The sequence below is a fragment of the Marmota monax genome, unplaced genomic scaffold, assembly GCF_021218885.2.
Source record: "Marmota monax isolate L192 unplaced genomic scaffold, Marmota_monax_Labrador192_F-V1.1 WCK01_AAM20220418_F8-fsc00006, whole genome shotgun sequence".
NCBI lineage: Eukaryota > Metazoa > Chordata > Mammalia > Rodentia > Sciuridae > Marmota > Marmota monax.
In genome coordinates, this window is record NW_026693712.1 from 20,884,452 (window position 1) to 20,905,250 (window position 20,799).

Here is a 20,799-nt window from a genome sequence, read left to right on the forward strand (position 1 = left end):
CAAGTTCAATGTCAGCCTAGGCAAGTCAGTAAGACCATCATTTCAAAAAAATAAATGAAAGGGTCTGGGGAAGTAGCTCAGTGGTAGAGCACCCCTGGGTTTGAGTCTCACTATCACAAACAAACAAAAAACATTAAAAAAAAAAAGAAACGAAAAGAATGAAAGAAAATGGAAAATGTATATGTACCAATGTAATACCTAGTAGATAAAATTTACTAGACTGATACATACATACATATAATAGATAGTAAAAAATTTAAAGAAAAAGATGTCACACTAAGCTACATTCCCAGTCCTTTGAGATGGTCTCACTGGGACTGAGAGTAGCCTTGAACTTGAGATTCTCCTATTTTAAGTCTCCTGGATCACTGGGATTACAGGTGTGTGCCACCATACCTGGCTTATGTACAAGGTTTCAAAACTTATTACTTGACATAAGTATTTGTTTGGAAGTAATAATGTGGTGCTGGGGATGTGGCTTAGTGGTAGAGCACTTGCCTGGCATACCTGAGGCCCTGGTTCAATCTCTAGTACCATGAGCCAAAAAAAAAAAAAAAAAAAAAAAAAATCTGGACCATTTCATTATTGTGGTTAGCCAAGAATCAATTCAGAAAGGCAATATTCTCTCAATAATATATCTTATTAGCTCTCCTCATTCCTAGGATAGCAGATATAAAGAATCAACTCTACTTTTTCCTTATCTTAAAAATTTTTAGATTTAAAATAATGTTTATATTTAAGCTTGGAAAAAAATCTGCTATGGTTTCCTAAACCATGTTTTTACCACAATTCCTTTTACTGATCCCCAAATCAATAGGTTGATATGAAAAAAATCATCTACTTATCCTGTGTGTGTGTGTGTGTGCATGCATGTGCACACATGCGTTAATTCTTACTGGGTGAAGGAAGGTCTTACCTTATATACTTACTGCTGTTGGTTCTTGGCTACAGGAATGAAGTTACGTCCCCAAGGGACCCAACTTCTATGTTCCCTGCTCCTGAGGGAGAAGGGCTAGTGAACAAGGGTCTCTTCCTGAGCAAAGAGCTGGGGGGCTTATTATTACCAGCAACTAGGGCCCATTGCCTGGAGCAAGGTGGTACAGTAGGAAGAGTAAAGAGCTAACAGCACATTCAGCCTGTTTGTGTTTCTGGCTCTGTTACTTACTAGCTGTGAGGCCATAACAAGTCTTTTAGCCTCTCTGAGTCTCAGTTTCTGCATCTGTAAAATGGAGATGATGATGCTTTCCCTTTCCCTTTTTGTTGGAGGATCACATAACATTAACAGAAATACAGTGTCCACTGAATAGACTGATAGGAATATGTGAAAGAATACAGCTTGGTCACTAGTAGCTGGAGGAACTAATGTAAAGTTGCTTTTCTGAGCTTCCCCTATGGAATAAAAGAGAAGTGCAACCAACAATTGTTCAAGTTCTTTCTAGCTCTGCTAAGCTTTGACTATATAAATTTCTTTTGATTTGCTGTTCTTTTTTGATTACTGACTAGTGTACATAATGTATTCCTTTGTTAATTTTTTTTAGGAAAATACAGACTTAAGCTATGTATGTTAATGGCATAGACAGCTAATATGAATTAATTCCTTCATTCATAAAGACAACATATTAACTACAAAATTTTCTAATCTAAAACTTTTACATTTGCTTTCAAACATGCACTATGATGTACATTATAAAGCACATACTTGGATTTTTGTCCTGGTCCATGCCTTGTTCATGGGCTTCCTGCCACTCCCAACAGGTTTCACAGTAAGCTCGTATCTGTTCCAAAAGATGAAGGACTCGGATTTCACGCCTGCCTCTCTTGTCGTCAGGCTGTGAGTGAATGATGTTGTGGAGTGCTGCACTGGCCCTGGCCCGAGCCTCTTTACTGCCCCGGGAATTTCCCAACAATACAGAGTCTTTGTCATTGCCATGTAAAAGCTGGATGAGGAGAGGAAGACATCCAGACTGTCGCATGGATATACAGCTGTCTTGGGAGCTAGACATGGCTAGCAAAGTTCGTGACATATCATCCTTATCATGAGTACCAAGCATTGACAACAATGAATACACCATTTCCACCTGTGGGCCAAATGAGTTTAGAAATAAAATTATGACTTTAATATCTAAAAGCCAAGACTAATGAAGTGATGAATGGGATATCTATTGTAACTTAGTAAAAAAACAAAACAAAACAAAATCTTTAGGATGAAGTAATGGTATTTTATCAAAATCTAGACAATAATCAATAATTTGTTTATGTGTATAAATAGTAGCAGTGGTATTATACAGTGTGAAATAAGAAAGTAGGTTCTATCATACTTAAATGCTATTTGTCTGGATTAGGGGTGGGGTAATCTACTAACTATGAGTGAAAATCAACTGATGTCTATATCATGCACACACACAACAAGGAATGTGGTTTATCTAAATCCACTATGTAATTAAAAATTTTATTTTTTAATCTACAACTACAATCATGAGAAAACATTTTTGTAATAATTGTTATTTACTAAATACTAATTCAAGATAATCACTAATTCTGATCAGATTATGATATTTTAAAATTAATAATTTCTCTCTTTTTAAGAAAATATTTATTTTTTTAGTTGTAGTTGGACACAATACCTTTATTTTATTCATTTATTTTTATGTGGAGCTGAAGATCGAACCCAGGGTCTCGCATGTGCGAGGCAAGCACTCTACCGCTGAGCCACAACCCCAGCCCAATAATTTCTCTCTTATAAATGCAAAATATTTGTCATAAAAATGAAAATGCCATGATCACATAAGGAGTGATAAAGCCAGGACATATAGTCATTTTCTTTTTTTAAAGCCAACTGGTAAGCATTAATTACTTTGACAATACATTCTAAGAATTTATTTAGAAATAGATTAGAAACAGGAAAATAGTACCTAGTTATCCTGGACTGTCATTAGCTTCATTTCAAAGCTAGAGGCTATTACATAAAAGTATAGAGTGTTATCTCTTTAACTCAGTTGTTCTCAATCAGGGCCAATTTTGCCCCCATCAGGACACATTTAGCTATATCTTGGAGACATTTTTGGTTATAATAATTGGGAGGCAGAAGTAAGGGAATCCAGTGGGTAGAGACCAAGGATGCTGTAAAAATCCCATAATGCAACAAAGAATTATCTAGCTAATAGTTTTGAGGTTGAGAAACGCTGCTCTGAATGTGTAAACATACCTACTTTTAGATAGGAAATTTTAGGAAGATAATATAGGACTATGAATAAATCAGATTTAGGTTCAAATTTTGGCTCCACCACTTACAAATAAGCTGGTTGATGCTAGTTAATTTATTTAATTTCTCTGAGATTTAGTTTTCTAAGTTCCAAACAGAGTAATTTGTGAAGACCAAATAAAATAATACATATGGGACAGTGGCTAGCATTCAAAATACATTGTAAAGTCTTAACATTATCATTTTTTTTTTACTTCAGTTTTCTCATTAGAGGGATAAGAATATCTCGCAGGGCATTTGAGAGGATTAGCAATAATGTACATATTTTACCTTGGCACACAAGAGATCTCAAGTAGTTAACTATTGTGAATTATAAAAAGGATTAAGCTTCATATTGATCATATCATTGATTACCCTAAAATGCATTCCTTAAGTCAACATTAGTTATTTGAATGTGTTTCTTAAGAGTTGTTATATTATTTAGAAAAAAATGGAATATTTAGTTTTTATTGAAAATGTATTATTTGGTAACATTAAATTTCATCTCAGTTAATATTCTATTAAAGCTTCTGGCTTTATTTTGTGATACTGGGGATTGAACCTAGGGATACTCTATCATAGAACTACATCCTCAGCTCTTTTAATTTTTTATTTTGAGGCAGGATCTCTATAAGTTTCCCAGGCTGATAATAAACTTGTAATCCTCCTGCCTTAGCCTACCGAGTTGCTGGGAGGCATGTGTCACTGTACCCATCAGAGCTTTGGCTTTAAAACAAATATTTTCTTTCTAACATTTTCCCACAATCCTAAAAGATTTACTAACATCTGAGCTACCCTAAGAAAGCTCACTTATCAGCCCTGGGTAACATTCAACCTCAATAATTTTTCCATGCATCTCAATAAATATTAAACACTCATTATGTACAGATACTGTGCTAGATGCTGAAAAAGATACATAAAAAATAGTCCCTGTTTTCCAAAGAGAGCTTCATTCCAATTGTTAGTGATACAAACCAGGTAAGTGGATCACTTGGGGAGCTTAAGGGGACCCTGAGAATTAGAAAAGCAAAGCCTAAGAAGAATTTTGGAGGCTGGCTAGTATTGTTACAACCATTTGTGGTGGGGTAGAAAGTGGCATATGCCACAGCAGACAAAGTATGGAGGCAGAAAATTACAGGCAATTCAGGAAGTAAGCTAGTCTGGCTGGAGTTTAGGATACCTGCAGACAAGTGTAAGATGAGGCTGAAAAAGAATTAACAATTATATAATTTGCCAGATTTTTAATAATCCTTTTCTCCTTTGTTTATGCTTTTTTGGTATAAAAACATGGCAGAAAGCTGGGAATGTAGTTCAGTGGTAGAGTGCTTGCCTAGCATGCATAGGACCTTGGGTTCAATCCTCAGTAGCAGAAGAAAGAAAAAAAAAATTGACGTTATGGAGACCTAGTAAGAATTCTCTTCTAGAAAATATATGTGAACAATGTCTTAATAAAGTATTAATAGCATTAGGAACCAGAGTTTGTAATCTTCTGTTACCTTGGTTCCCAAATGACTTGTCAGTCTTCGAGGGGCAGAGTGTGTGCTACCAGAACTCAAAACACTGGCTGTTTCATGGTCCATTCGTGTAGTTAAACCCTAGAAAGTAAGCAAATTATAGAACAGTAAAATTTATATTATAAATATGGATAACTTTATATGAAGGTACTTCAAACGAACCATATGTAAACAACTAAATATATCATTAAAAGTATGACCACTGTAAATCTCAAAATGAATATATATTTGACATTTGTTAAAATTCATTCAACTATACACTTAAAATGAATGTATTTTATTTTATGGTAATCTTTCCTCAATAAAGTTAATTTAAAAAAATTCCAGTGAGAGGTTTTTAAAATATCCCTCCAAATAAAAATCTACTTATACCCATGAAGGGAAATCTCAGGTTGGATTAAGAACACTAGAGTCCAGAGTGACTCTCCTTTCTAGACTTAACTCTCTTCATGTGTCTGTATTATTTATGCTGGTTAGACTTGTAGAAATACTTCCCAAGTTGTAAAAGTTGTTAGCACTCTCCAGAGTAGAGAGACAGCAGAGAAGACTATCTTATTCTTCTTACTTTCTGGCATTCAACTTTCGCTAAGATATTGCTTCTTTGAAATGACTAGAACAATAATCCACTTGAATCAAATGTATGAAATATGATATGTCAAGAGCTTTGTAATGTTTTGAACAACTAATAATTAAAAAAATGAGAACAAAAAAAAAAAAAAAAAGAAAAAAAAACCAAAAGAAATGACTAGAACATCCAGTGTCTGGATCTTTCTATATATTCCAGCTTAAATTTCTTGTGGTTCATCACTTCCATAATTCTCTTGCTAGTTTTTAATAGCTTAACGCTATAGTTATTCCATCTCACCTATCTGGAAATGGTGGATATTATTAACTATTTCCTCTTTTATGGAACACTATTCTATTGCTTTGGGATTTCAGTCTAAGTTTTCATATTCCCACATATATTCATTAGGGATGCAAAGATCTTCCACACCTTCAATGATCACATTGTTCACTTTTCTTAATTCCAACTTAAGACCTGCAAACTTAACATTTTCAGAACTAAACATTATTTTCCCTCACTAACCTCCTCTTCATCTTGTGTTATCACTAAATTGCACCACTATCCTTCCAGTTGCCTACAACAGAAATCTGGAAGTCATTCTTGACTTCTCCTTCTCTTAGTCCTCAAACCCAACCTCTAATAAAAACCTGAAAGAGTCTATTTCCTAAATATTTTGAGATATTCAGATTATCTGTTGATGAAATGATTCTCAAATTTGAGGGTCACAGAAGAAACTTTCAGACCACCATCATCTTTCACCAAGATCATGTCTACTTTGCCTGATGATCTTTCAGATGTCATATAAAGTTAATTTATATCTTTCTCCAGGAACAACTTTACCTAAAAATTAGGTTTAATTTTAGTTTTCTTTCTTTTTTTTGGTACTGGGGTTTGAACTCATGGGCACAAGCCACTGAGCCACATCTTCAGCCCTGTTTTGTACTTTATTTAGAGATAGGATCTCATTGAGTTGCTTAGCACCTCACATTTGCTAAGGCTGGCTTTTGAATTTGCAATCATCCTGCCCCAGCCTCCTGAGCTGCTGGTATTATAGGCGTGTGCCATTGTACGTGGCACAATTTTAGTTTTCTAATATGTATTTCTGTAGCTCTATGTACTACAAGAGTATTTAACACACTTTTGGAAACTGCTTGACTGTCTTCTAGTTTATAAGCTTCTTGAAGAAAAGGGAGCATATATATTGTTCACTACTATATGGCAGGGTACATTATTGATATAACGTAGATGCTTAGTAAATGTATGTTGAAAATTGATAATTGAATTTTATATTATCTTTTATGTGAAAGGGGTAGGGAAAAGATTAATAGTGAAGTGAAAAAATAACCTGGGAAGTAATGAAGTGGGGATAAGAAAAATGAATAAGGGTGCTGAGAGCCACGGCCGAGTCTGTATGGCCCCTGGCATTTTGCCAACAGTATTGATTGACAGGCAAGGCATTACTATCCGACTCTGCCACAACTTTTGAGTTCTCGCACTATTTTGGAGTTCTCGTGGGGATTTCCGGGGATTCCCCGAGAGTTCCCATTGGTTGGGAAGTGCAGGAGGAGGGATTTCCGGGAGAGATATTTCCGGCTGGGGGTTCCTGGACAAGCCTCGTGGCGTTCAGGAGGATTCCCCGGGAGCTGTGTGAAGTGTTTTCCTGCAGTTCAAAAATAAAGTTTGTTCCTGCTTCAGTGGCTCGTGATTTGTGCCCAGCCAGACTGCGGCAATTGGCTCTCAGCAAAAGGGAACCTCTCCAAATACATATCAGAATTTCTCTTTGTCTATTTTTTGGTTTTCTTTTATTCATCTTTAAATACACACTGCCATGAAAGCCATTCAAATATTTGTTGAGGAGGAATAGAGTGATTGTGTCTGACAGTTACACTGAGCAAGTTGGGATACAATCTATTTTGATTGCACCTAATAAGTTAATCAGGCCTCACTAAATTGCTAAGCCTGGCCTTGAACTTTCAATCCTCCTGCCTTAGCCCCCTGAGTTGCTGGGATTATAGGCACGTACCACTGTGCCCAGTTTAAAGTTTTTTTTTTTTTTTTAATGTTTGTTCTTTTTTTGAGACACTTTTGCTATCTTGCCCAGGCTCACCTCAAAATCCTGAGCTTAAGTTATCCTCTAGTGTCAGCCTCCCAGGTAGCTGGGACCACAAGTGTGAGGCACCATACCTGGCTTCTGTTTGGAAGTAACTTTAGAAAGTAACTCAAAAAGGTTCTACTTCAAACATAATTTTGGCTTCCAACTTGTGAAACCAGGCAGATGAGCAGAAAGATACAAACATTTTCTTTGATTTTCTGGGTACAAACTGCATTGAAAAGTAATCAAGTAGGAGATGCAGTTTCTCTTAACACAAGTATTTCAATTAATTCTGTAATTAATTCCTAATGAATTAATGGAGCTAGGTGTTATTAATGACTGTTAATATGGTAATATGGTCTTACATCAGAATATTATGTGCTTCCTGATAGAAGACCACCATGTTACCTCTATAAATGTAGTACCCCAAAAAAGACTGAACCCAAATCTGATCAAATTTCTGGATCCAACTACCAGTTCATAGGAAATACAGAAGATAAAAGAATATGTTAAACTATATCATGTGAATGTTATCAATAAAGTTTGTAGTATGGAAAACTGTAAGAAAAACAACTTCAGTTCTTCAAAGAGACAAAAGAGATGTCACCTATAAATTAGATTCAGAGATTCAATAATAAATCCAAATTCATGGACCTTATCTGGGCCCAAAGTAAAAAAAACAAAAAACAAAACAAACAAACAACAATAACAACAAAAAAACCCCAAACAACCCCCCCCCAAAAAAACCTAGGAAAAAGACATTTATGAAAAAATTATAAATTTGAATATTGACAGAATGTCTGATGCTATTAAGGAATTACTATTAGCTTCAATGGGGATATGATAATGATACTAGGTATGTATTCTGAAAAGTGTTCTTATCTTTTGGAAATATACAGTGAAATATTTATGGGAATAAATGATGCTGCTTGGATATTCTTAAAAAATATTATAGGAAGTCAAAGTGAATCATAAAATGTTTTTAAACTAGAAGCAGAATGTGCTGATTCACTTGATCTTTTCCCCATTTTTGTTTTGAATTTTATCACTATTTACTAGCTATTAGCAGAGCAGAGATCTGACTCTAAATGATTTAGATACATAGCTATACACTAAACAAGTAAGGATTTGGCCTGTATAATTTACTTCTAGCTTTTCCTTCCATTTAATTTCTTAAGGAGATTAATAACTGATCAAGAGATTCTATTACTAGTAAGAGTATCAGTCCTTCCTTCCAACCACCATTTTTTTTTTTTTAGAGAGAGAGAGAGAGAGAGAGAGAGAGAAAATTTTTTTAATATTTATTTTAGTTTTCGGCAGACACAACATCTTTGTATGTGGTGCTGAGGATCGAACCCGGGCCGCACGCACGCCAGGCGAGCACGCTACCGCTTGAGCCACATCCCCAACCCCAAACACCAATTTTTTAAAAAATATTTTTTTTAGTTATTGATGCACCTTTATTTTACTCATTTATTTATATGTAGTGCTGAGAAATGAATCCAGTGCCTCACACATGTGAGGCAAGCACTCTACCAGTGAGCCACAACTCCAACCCCCACAACCACCAATTTTTTACTATTTATCAGGGACTGTGGGACATGAAAAGGAACAAAATTAGATTTTTTTCCCTTCTGGATCCTGTAGTCTAGTGTGGGAACACAAATATTATATAATTAAACAAATAAATATAAAGCTGCAAATGTGATAGTCTTCAATGAAGAAAAAGATGCTATGAAAACCTATCACAGCGAGATTTGATCTATTCAAGGCTGTCTGAGAAACTGATGCTTAAGATTAGATACCCATGAACTGGAGTTAACTGAGCAAAAGGGGATGAGAAGAACACTATATGGAAAAGGAACAGAAGTGCACAGGCTGCAGTACACCAAAGAGGCTATTTGAGCTAGTGGGGAGATTTTTTAAAAAGCTGACAAGATAGAAATTATAGCAGTCATAATAAAAGGTTATCTTTATTCTAAGAATCAAGTGAAGACAACAAAGGATTTTACAAAGAGTAGTTTAGACTTTGTAAGGATCATTCTTGCAAAGTAAATGTGGGTAGGAAGCCTGGTAAAAGAGGGGGCAGAATGAACTTTCACATGTTGGGAGACATAAATGCACCAGGACAGGTGCTTCGGTGGAGCATCCTACCTTGATCTAGAAAAATTCAAAGACTGATTTCCATTTTCAGTTGAGTGTCAATGTTTATTAACTCTGGGGCAAACAATAGAACAAAAGAATAAACCTCAAAATGTCTTGTGTATAGATTCTATTAAGACAGGTTAAAGGATTTTTTTTTTTTTTTTTTTTTGAGATGAGTTTTCACTGTGTTGTCCTCGCTGGTTTTGAACTTGTGGGCTCAAGCAATCCTCCTGTCTCAGCCTCCAAAGTAGCTGGGACTAGGGTGAAAGGACTCTTGGCATAAAAAATTGCAGATCCAAATATAGATTGCTCATTTACATTAGGATTTGAGAGTGGCTATTGTGCTGTTTTGAAACAGTGATTAAAAAGTAACCCAATACATAGTATTAGTAGACTTAGTGGCATACAAACCACTGATTTAGTAGGCAAGTCTATGATGGACATTGCCAAACAAATGTGCTTGTAAATTCCAACTAAGTCAATGGCACTATCAGAATTCATCCTTTGAAAAAGGATTGAAGAGAGCCGCCCCCTCCCCCTGCACCGGCAAGGTAGAGGGAACTGTGACCACACACAGAGCAGGCCCAGCGGCCTGCTGAGGGGCAGAGCCACCCCCCACCCCCCGCGCCTGCCAGGTGACCACCGACAGAAAAGGCCCAGTGGCCCGCGGTGGGACAGAGCTTCCAATCACTCCTGCAAGGTAGGCGGGCCTGCGACCCACCGGCAGAAGAGGAGCAGCGGCCTGCTGAGAGGCAGAGCCGCCCCCTCCCCCTGCACCGGCAAGGTAGAGGGAACTGTGACCACGCACAGAGCAGGCCCAGCGGCCTGCTGAGGGGCAGAGCCGCCCCCCACCCCCCGCGCCTCCCAGGTAGGTGGATCGGTGACCACCGACAGAAAAGGCCCAGTGGCCCGCGGTGGGACAGAGCTTCCAATCACTCCTGCAAGGTAGGCGGGCCTGCGACCCACCGGCAGAAGAGGAGCAGCGGCCTGCTGAGAGGCAGAGCCGCCCCCTCCCCCCTGCGCCTGCAAGGTAGACGGAACTGTGACCACCATCAGAACAGGCCAGACCTGCAACCGAGAGACAGAACAGGCCCAGTGGCCTGAGGAAGGGTAGAGCCGCCCCCCCCCCCCCGCGCCTGCAAGGTAGGCGGACCTGCGACCCACTGGCAGTACAGCCCCAGAGGCCTGCAGAGGGGCAGTGCCGCTGCCTGCGCCTGCAAAGTAGACAGAACTGTGACCACCGACAGAACAAGCCTAGCAGCCCGCAGAGGGACAGAGCCGCCGCCCGCGCCTGCGAGGGAGACTTTGCAACTATACAAGACCAATATAAATTTATAGGGGGAAAATTCAATAGCACAACAGTTTCACCAAGTAGAAAGGAACGCGAACAGTATGAAGAGACAAGGAAAGAAAGGACCACAAGCATTGCAGGTCAACTCAACGTTAGAAGAGGTAATAGCTGCAGCAGATGGAATGTCAGATAAAGAATTCAGGATATACATGCTTCAGATGATCTGGAGTCTCAAGGAAGACATCAGACAGCAAAATCAGACAATGAAAGATCACTTCAACAATGAATTACATAAACAAATCCAAGAAGCAAAAGATCAACTATACAGGGAAATAGAGGTTATAAAAAACAAACAAACAGAAATCCTAGAAATGCAGGAAGCAATAAGCCAACTTAAAAACTCAATTGAGAATACTACCAGCAGAGTAGAACACTTAGAAGACAGAACATCAGACAATGAAGATAAAGTATTTCAACTCGAAAAGAACATAGACAGCTCAGCAAGACTGTTAAGAAACCATGAGCAGAACATCCAAGAAATATGGGATAACATCAAGAGACCAAATTTAAGAGTCATTGGGATACAGGAAGGGACAGAGTTTCAAACCAAAGGAATGAGCAATCTATTCAATGAAATAATACGAGAAAACTTCCCAGACTTGAAGAATGAGACAGAACCCCAAATCCTAGAAGCCTACAGGACGCCGAATGTGCAAAATCATAAGAGACCCACACCTAGACACATTATAATGAAGATGCCCAACATACAGAATAAGGAGAGAATTTTAAAAGCTACAAGAGAAAGGAAGCAGATCACATTTAGGGGTAAGCCAATCAGGAGAACAGCTGATCTTTCAACACAGACTCTGAAAGCTAGAAGATCCTGGAATAACATATTTCAAACACTGAAAGAAAATGGGTTCCAACCAAGAATTGTGTTTCCAGCGAAATTAAGCTTCAGGATGCAAGATGAAATTAAAACCTTCCACGATAAATAAAAGTTAAAAGAATTTGCAGCTAGAAAACCATCTCTACAAAACATCCTTGGCAAAACATTACAGGAAGAGGAAATGGAAAATAACAATGAAAACCAACAGTGGGAGGTAGGACACTAAAGGGGGGAAAATAATCAAAGAGGAAAACAAACCATGTTTAGTAACATAAATAAACAAATATGGCTGGAAGAACAACCCATATCTCAATAATAACCCTAAATGTTAATGGCTTAAACTCACCAATCAAGAGACACAGGCTAGTAGAATGGATCACAAAACAAGACCCAACAATATGCTGCCTACAGGAGACGCATTTGATAGGAAAAGACATACATAGGCTGAAGGTGAAAGGTTGGGAAAAATCATATCACTCATATGGACTTCGGAAACAAGCAGGAGTATCCATACTCATATCAAATAAAATAGATTTCAAGCCAAAGTTAATCAAAAGGGATAAAGAGGGACACTACATACTGCTCAAGGGAACCATACACCAACAAGACATAACAATCATTAATATATATGCCCCAAACAATGGTGCAGCTATGTTCATCAAACAAACTCTTCTCAAGTTCAAGAGTCAAATAGACCACCACACAATAATCATGGGAGACTTCAACACACCTCTATCACCACTGGACAGATCTTCCAAACAAAAGTTGAATAAGGAAACTATAGAACTCAATAACACAATTAATAACCTAGACTTAATTGACATATATAGAATATACCACCCAACATCAAGCAGTTATACTTTTTTCTCAGCAGCACATGGATCCTTCTCAAAAATAGATCATATATTATGTCACAGGGAAACTCTTTCACAATATAAAGGAGTAGAGATAATACCATGCATCCTATCTGATCATAATGGAATGGAACTGAAAATCAACGATAAAAGAAGGAAGGGAAAAGAATACATCACTTGGAGAATGAACAATAGGTTACTGAATGATCAATGGGTTATAGAAGACATCAAGGAAGAAATTAAAAAATTCTTAGAGATTAATGAAAACACAGACACAATATATCGGAATCTATGGGACACATTGAACGCAGTTCTAAGAGGAAAATTCATTGCTTGGAGTTCATTCCTTAAAAAAAGAAAAAAACAACAAATAAATGATCTCATACTTCATCTCAAAATCCTAGAAAAAGAAGAGCAAAACAACAGCAAAAGAAGTAGAAGGCAAGAAATAATGAAAATCAGAGCTGAAATTAATGAAATCGAAACAAAAGAAACAATTGAAAAAATTGACAAAACTAAAAGTTGGTTCTTTGAAAAAATAAACAAAATCGACAGACCCTTAGCCATGCTAGCGAAGAGAAGAAGAGAGAGAACTCAAATTACTAACATACGGGATGAAAGAGGCAATATCACAACAGACACTTCAGAAATACAGAAGATAATCAAAAATTATTTTGAATCCTTATACTCCAATACATTAGAAGATAGTGAAGGCATAGATAAATTTCTTAAGTCATATGATCTGCCCAGATTGAGTCAGGAGGATATAGACAACCTAAACAGACCAATATCAATTGAGGAAATAGAAGAAACCATCAAAAGACTACCAACTAAGAAAAGCCCAGGACCGGATGGGTATACAGCAGAGTTTTACAAAACCTTTAAAGAGGAACTAATACCAATACTTTTCAAGCTACTTCGGGAAATAGAAAAAGAGGGAGAACTTCCAAATTCATTGTACGAGGCCAACATCACCCTGATACCTAAACCAGACAAAGACACTTCAAAGAAAGAAAACTACAGACCAATATCTCTAATGAACCTAGATGCAAAAATCCTCAATAAAATTCTGGCCACTCGGATACAAAAACTTATCAACAAAATGGTGCACCATGATCAAGTAGGATTCATCCCTGGGATGCAAGGCTGGTTCAATATACGGAAATCAATAAATGTTATTCACCACATCAATAGACTTAAAAATAAGAATCATATGATCATCTCGATAGATGCGGAAAAAGCATTCGACAAAGTACAGCATCCCTTTATGTTCAAAACTCTAGAAAAACTAGGGATAACAGGAACATACCTCAATATTGTAAAAGCAATCTATGCTAAGCCTCAGGCTAGCATCATTCTGAATGGAGAAAAATTGAAGGCATTCCCTCTAAAATCTGGAACAAGACAGGGATGCCCTCTCTCACCACTTCTGTTCAACATAGTTCTCGAAACACTGGCCAGAGCAATTAGACAGACGAAAGAAATTAAAGGCATCAAAATAGGAAAAGAAGAACTTAAATTATCACTATTTGCAGATGACATGATTCTATACCTAGCAGACCCAAAAGGGTCTACAAAGAAACTATTAGAGCTAATAAATGAATTCAGCAAAGTGGCAGGATATAAAATCAACATGCATAAATCAAAGGCATTCCTGTATATCAGCGACAAATCCTCTGAAGTGGAAATGAGGACAACCACTCCATTCACAATATCTTCAAAAAAAATAAAATACTTGGGAATCAACCTAACAAAAGAGGTGAAAGACTTATACAATGAAAACTACAGAACCCTAAAGAGAGAAATAGAAGATCTTAGAAGATGGAAAAATATACCCTGTTCATGGATAGGCAGAACTAACATCATCAAAATGGCGATATTACCAAAAGTTCTCTATAGGTTTAATGCAATGCCAATCAAAATCCCAACGGCATTTCTTGTAGAAATAGAGAAAGCAATCATGAAATTCATATGGAAAAACAAAAGACCCAGAATAGCAAAAACAATGCTAAGCAGGAAGTGTGAATCAGGCGGTATAGCGATACCAGACTTCAAACTATACTACAGAGCAATAGTAACAAAAACAGCATGGTACTGGTACCAAAACAGGCGGGTGGACCAATGGTACAGAATAGAGGACACAGAAACCAATCCACAAAACTACAACTACCTTATATTTGATAAAGGGGCTAAAAGCATGCAATGGAGGAAGGATAGCATCTTCAACAAATGGTGCTGGGAAAACTGGAAATCCATATGCAACAAAATGAAACTGAATCCCTTTCTCTTGCCATGCACAAAAGTTAATTCAAAATGGATCAAGGAGCTTGATATCAAATCAGAGACACGCTGTCTGATAGAAGAAAAAGTTGGCTACGATCTACATACTGTGGGGTCGGGTTCCAAATTCCTCAATAGGACACCCATAGCACAAAAGTTAATAACTAGAATCAACAAATGGGACTTACTCAAACTAAAAAGTTTTTTCTCAGCAAAAGATACAATAAGAGAGGTAAATAGAGAGCCTACATCCTGGGAACAAATCTTTACTCCTCACACTTCAGATAGAGCCCTAATATCCAGAGTATACAAAGAACTCAAAAAATTAGACAATAAGAGAACAAACAACCCAATCAACAAATGGGCCAAGGACCTGAACAGACACTTCTCAGAGGAGGACATACAATCAATCAACAAGTACATGAAAAAATGCTCACCATCTCTAGCAGTCAGAGAAATGCAAATCAAAACCACCCTAAGATACCATCTCACTCCAGTTAGATTGGCAGCCATTATGAAGTCAAACAACAACAAGTGCTGGCGAGGATGTGGGGAAAAGGGTACACTTGTACATTGCTGGTGGGACTGCAAATTGGTGCAGCCAATTTGGAAAGCAGTATGGAGATTTCTTGGAAAGCTGGGAATGGAGCCACCATTTGACCCAGCTATTCCCCTTCTCGGTCTATTCCCTAAAGACCTAAAAAGAGCATGCTACAGGGACACTGCTACATCGATGTTCATAGCAGCACAATTCACAATAGCTAGACTGTGGAACCAACCTAGATGCCCTTCAATGGATGAATGGATAAAAAAAATGTGGCATTTATACACAATGGAGTATTACTCTGCATTAAAAAATGACAAAATCATAGAATTTACAGGGAAATGGATGGCATTAGAGCAGATTATGCTAAGTGAAGCTAGCCAATCCCTAAAAAACAAATGCCAAATGTCTTCTTTGATATAAGGAGAGTAACTAAGAACAGAGTAGGGTCGAAGAGCATGAGAAGAAGATTAACATTAAACAGGGATGAGAGGTGGGAGGGAAAGGGAGAGAGAAGGGAAAATGCATGGAAATGGAAGGAGACCCTCAGAGTTATACAAAGGGGAAAAATAATATAAGGGGGACAAACGAATGTCAGTAGAGGGAGCAGAGAGAGAAGAGGGGAGGGGAGGGGAGGGGAGGGGAGGGGAGAGGGGAGAGTAGAGGAAAGGAAAGGCAGCAGAATACAACAGACACTAGTATGGCAATATGTAAATCAATGGATGTGTAACTGATGTGATTCTGCAATCTGTATATGGGGTAAAAATGGGAGCTCATAACCCACTTGAATCAAATTGTGAAATATGATATATCAAGAACTATGTAATGTTTTGAACAGCCAACAATAAAAAATTAAAAAAAAAAAAATCTAAAAAAAAAAAAAAACCAAGAAGATCAATTGTACAACATTTTCCAAAAAAAAAAAAAAAAAAAAAAAAAAAAAAAAAAAAAAAAGAAAAAGGATTGAATACTGGGCCCTAATTTATTGTTTCCCATAGATCCTCACCTCTGCCTTTCTTACACTAAAATAAAAACATGTTTCATAAAAGGAACCTAGTGATCAAGCAATGGAAACAAAGGCAGTACTTTCTTCTATTTTTCCAAAAGAAAAATGGTTTTAGAGTTGTTATGAATTATAAAAACTTTTCATGTTCATTAAAAAAACAATTTAAACAATACATAAAAATATAAACAAGAAAGTAAAACAAAAATCCCAACATTTAGCAATAACTATTTGCAACATTTCCCCAGACATTTTGCATGTGTATATGTATGTATACTGAATTTTTAAAAGTTAAAAGTTACAATTAATTTCCTAAGTCAGTATTTATTAATATCTAATATGCATGTACTAACTGCTTACTCTGTCAAGCTATCAGGCTGTCTATCTGGAGTACAATGGTGAGCAAGACCAGTGTAGTATGATTTAAAGAACTTTAAAAAGGAAGGCAAACAATTAAATTAACAAAAATAGTACCAAGTGCTATGAGAGCAGAAATAGGATAGCTGAGAGCACTTTATTTTAGGGAGATGAAGACAAGGAAAATATTTAGGAAGAAGTTACATGTAGGGGCTGGGGATGTGGCTCAAGCCGTAGCGCGCTCGCCTGGCATGTGTGCGGCCCAGGTTCAATCCTCAGCACCACATACAAACAAAGATGTTGTGTCTGCCAAAAAATAAAATAAAAATTTTTTCTCTCTCTCTTAAAAAAAAAAAGAAGTTACATTTAAACTTAGGGGAAGGATGAGTAAAGCATAAAGAACTGAAGCAGAAGAGATTTTCTAGGCAAAGGAAATATTACTTGGAATGCCTAGTGTGTGTCACTGTGACCAAAATACTTGACAAGAATAGATTAGAGGAGGAAAAGTTGTCTGTGGTTCAGTTCAAGGTGGGCCAGCCAATCCATTGCTTTGGACCTGAGATGAGGCATAACATCATGGAGAAAGGCTGTGGTAGAGGAAAGCTTCTCAGCTCATGGCAACCAGAAAGCAGAGATATAGAGTAAGGAACCAGGGACAAAATAAAGTACAAGGCCACACACTCAGTGATCTACTAATTCTAGTCATACCCCATCTGTCAACAGGTATCAGCCAGTAGTCATTCAAATTATTAATCCATAAAACAAACTAATCCACTAATGACGGCCTAACTCTAATAATCCAATCTTTTCACCTCTGAACATTGCTCCACTGACTAATACAGGAGCTCTTTGGGGGACATTTTTAGATCTCAAACCATAATACCCATTCATACTCAAGGAACCAAAGAAGTTTTACTGGAGGCAAATGAGAAATTGGGGCAAACAATGGAAGATATTGCTGGAAGAGTAAGTAATATAAAGAATCTGGATTCTATTCTATGGGCAGTGAGTAGTCACTGAAAGGTTCTAAGTAGTAAGTGATACAATCAGATTTGTATTTAGAAGGATCACTCTTGATTATAATGTAGAGGATACACTATAAAAGGCTGAAGACTGAAACAAAAGTTAGATATCTACATAAACAGAGATGTAATTTATCATTTTTAATATTTGCAGAGTACTAAATAGGTTCCATGAGGCTGCAGTCTTTTTTTCAATTCTCAATTCTAGAGTCCAACACATTTCATTATTTGGTACATAATAAGTATTTGTTAATTTAAAAATAATCATCAAGCTGGGTGCAGTGGCGCACACCTGTAATCCCGGCAACCTGTGAGCTAAGGCAGGAGAATTTTAAGTTCAAAGCCAGTCCCAATAACTTAGTGAGACTCTGTCTGGGGCGGGGGGTGGGGGTGGGGGGAAGACTGAGGTTGTGGCTCAGCAGTAGCGCACTTGCTTGCCATGTGTGAGGCACTGGGTTCAATTCTCAGCACTGCATATAAATAAATAAATAAATAAATAAATAAATAAAGGTCTATCAACAACTAAACAACAACAACAACAACAAATAAAAGGATGTAGTTCAGTAATTAAGCACTCCTGGGTTCAATCCTGGGTACCTTCCCCGAAAACTAAAAAACGATAAAAAGTAATTATCAATAGTTGTTAATAAGAACCACAACTTAAAAAAAAAAGTTTTTTTTTTTTTGGTAGTTGTAGATGAACAGAATGCCTTTATTTTATTTGTTAATTTTTGTGTGGTGCTGAGGATCAAACCCAGTGCCTCACATATGCTAGGCAAGCGCTTTGCCACTGAGCTACAGCCCCAGCCCAAAAACCATAACTTATCTTTCACTGAATACTAACTATATGTCAGGAACTGTATTAAGCATATATTGCATTTAATTCTCACAATTATTTTATAGAGGAAAAAAAAGCTCAGAGAGTTAGTTATAAGATCTATGCTAGTTAGTGAAGGAGTGAAATTTCCCACATTTGCCAACTCTAAAGCCATTTAACCATAGCTGGCTAACTGATAAATTAGCCAATTATTAATTGCTTAATGTACATTTAGGTTATTTCTAAATTTTCTTGCTACTATACATAGCATAAAGATGAATTTCTTCAAATATGTCCAACCACTCTTGATTGATTACCACATCAGCACTTGGATACTGCTATAATAAGCTATACAGCAGGGCATTATAAACTTCAATCATTTTATAAAATTGCTCCCCAGAAAGGTTATTTCATGAAATTAATACGAATACATGAAAATGCCTGTTTACTTCCTAGTGTATCAATACTGAGTACCACTGATTTTTGATAACTCAATGACTTGCCCACAAAAACTCATTTTAGTTGTAATTTATACTTATGTATAATTATTAGTAAAAGTTGATAATCTTTACACATGTTTATCATTTTAATTTTCCCTGCTTATTTACTGTTCATATTCTTTGCCCATTTTTTGTTGTTGTTGATGGACGTTTATTTTATTCATTTATTTATATGCAGTGCTAAGAATCGAACCCAGTGCTTCACACATGTGAAGCCACAACTGCAGCCCTCTTTGCCCATTTTTAAAGACTCATTTTTAAATAGATGACTGGTAAATACTCTATGTATTTTGAATTTTAATTTTTTGCTTGCCATAAATGTTTGCAAATAATGTGATCTTGGCTTTTGTTGCCTTACAATTTTGTTATGATTTTCTGCATCCTGAAGTGTCACATTTTACATAAAACCTATTGTTCCTTCCAGTACGGTTTTGCTAACCACCTCATGATTATGAAAATTCTACCCACATTTTCATCTAACCTTTTACAAATTATAATAGTTTTAATCCATGACATTAATTCTAATCTTAGGATGATTTTGATGTAGTGTCATATAGATCTCATAATATACTTTGCTGGATATATAATGGTTTTCAAAATATACAAAAATTGGAATATGATCTAAGACTAAGAGTAGGTCTAAGACTAAGCAAATCACTGTTTTTCCTGTTGGTAAGACTGAATTTTTCTTCCTTTTATCTATGTGTAGAAACATAAACTTTCCAATAGTTACCTAAATAACAGAAATAATTGCTTTTGAGCTGGGGTGGTAGCTCAGTGGTAGAGCGCTTGCCTACCACATGTGAGGCACTGGATTCGATCCTCTCAGTACCACATAAAAATAAATAAATACAATAAAGGTATTGTGTGCATCTACAACATCTACAACTAATATATATATGAATTTGCTTTTAACTGGGTGCGGTGGCACATGCCTGTAATCCCAATGGCTTTGGAGGCTGAGGCAGGAGGATTGTGAGTTCAAAACCAGCCTCAGCAACTTACTGAGGCCCTAAACAATTTAATGAGACCCTGTCTTTAAATTAAAACAAAAAAAAATTTGCTTTTTGTCATAATTTACTACTTAAAAATTTTCCTGTATACTGCTAACTAGGAACAATGAATGGATATCTCTGTTTTGACTCAGTAAATTTAAAAACTTAATTATGAGTTATTTTAGGCTTTAAATTTTAATGAACTAAAAGAAGCATTTTCTTTTTTTTCATGAACAGTACTATTAAAAGTAACCTAAAGGGCTGGGGTTGTGGCTCAATGGTAGAGCGTTTGCCTAGCACACGTGACGCACTGGGTTTGATCCCCAGAACCACATTAAACAAACAAACAAAAAACTAAATAAACAAAATAAAGGTACTGTGTCCATCTACAACTAAAAATATTAAAAATAAGTAACCTAGAAAAATTAAAGTAATTTTTAATATTGACAGGAAAATTACCTTAAGGCCAACTTAATAAAATTAAAGTCCTATTTTTTTAAAAAAATCTCGTTTACATTGTAAATGTATTCACTGAAGAAAATTTGGGGAATACAGAATATCCCAATGAAACATTTTGTTACTATTAGACTGCATTTCAATAAAATTCAAATAGAAATTCATGGCAATTTCTATTGATGCTAAAAATACTATGGTGATAGTTAAACATGATATGGCTATCTTTAGTTTTCT

General features: G+C 36.6%; 1 protein-coding gene across 9 annotated transcripts in view; it reads right to left on the reverse strand.

The window, feature by feature from the left end:
* Apc (APC regulator of WNT signaling pathway) overlaps nt 1-20,799 on the reverse strand; it is a 138,765-nt gene that overhangs the window by 33,488 nt on the left and 84,478 nt on the right. For 6 of the 9 annotated variants that reach the window (XM_046460133.2, XM_046460137.2, XM_046460134.2 and 3 more), the window contains 2 exons: nt 4,738-4,836; nt 1,700-2,078 (listed from right to left, as the gene is read on the reverse strand). In XM_046460133.2, the coding sequence (XP_046316089.1) occupies nt 1,700-2,078; nt 4,738-4,836 (478 nt within the window). The remainder of the gene's footprint in view (nt 1-1,699; nt 2,079-4,737; nt 4,837-20,799) is intronic. The other 3 variants (XM_046460140.2, XM_058584312.1, XM_058584313.1) reach the window with 1 other exon arrangement.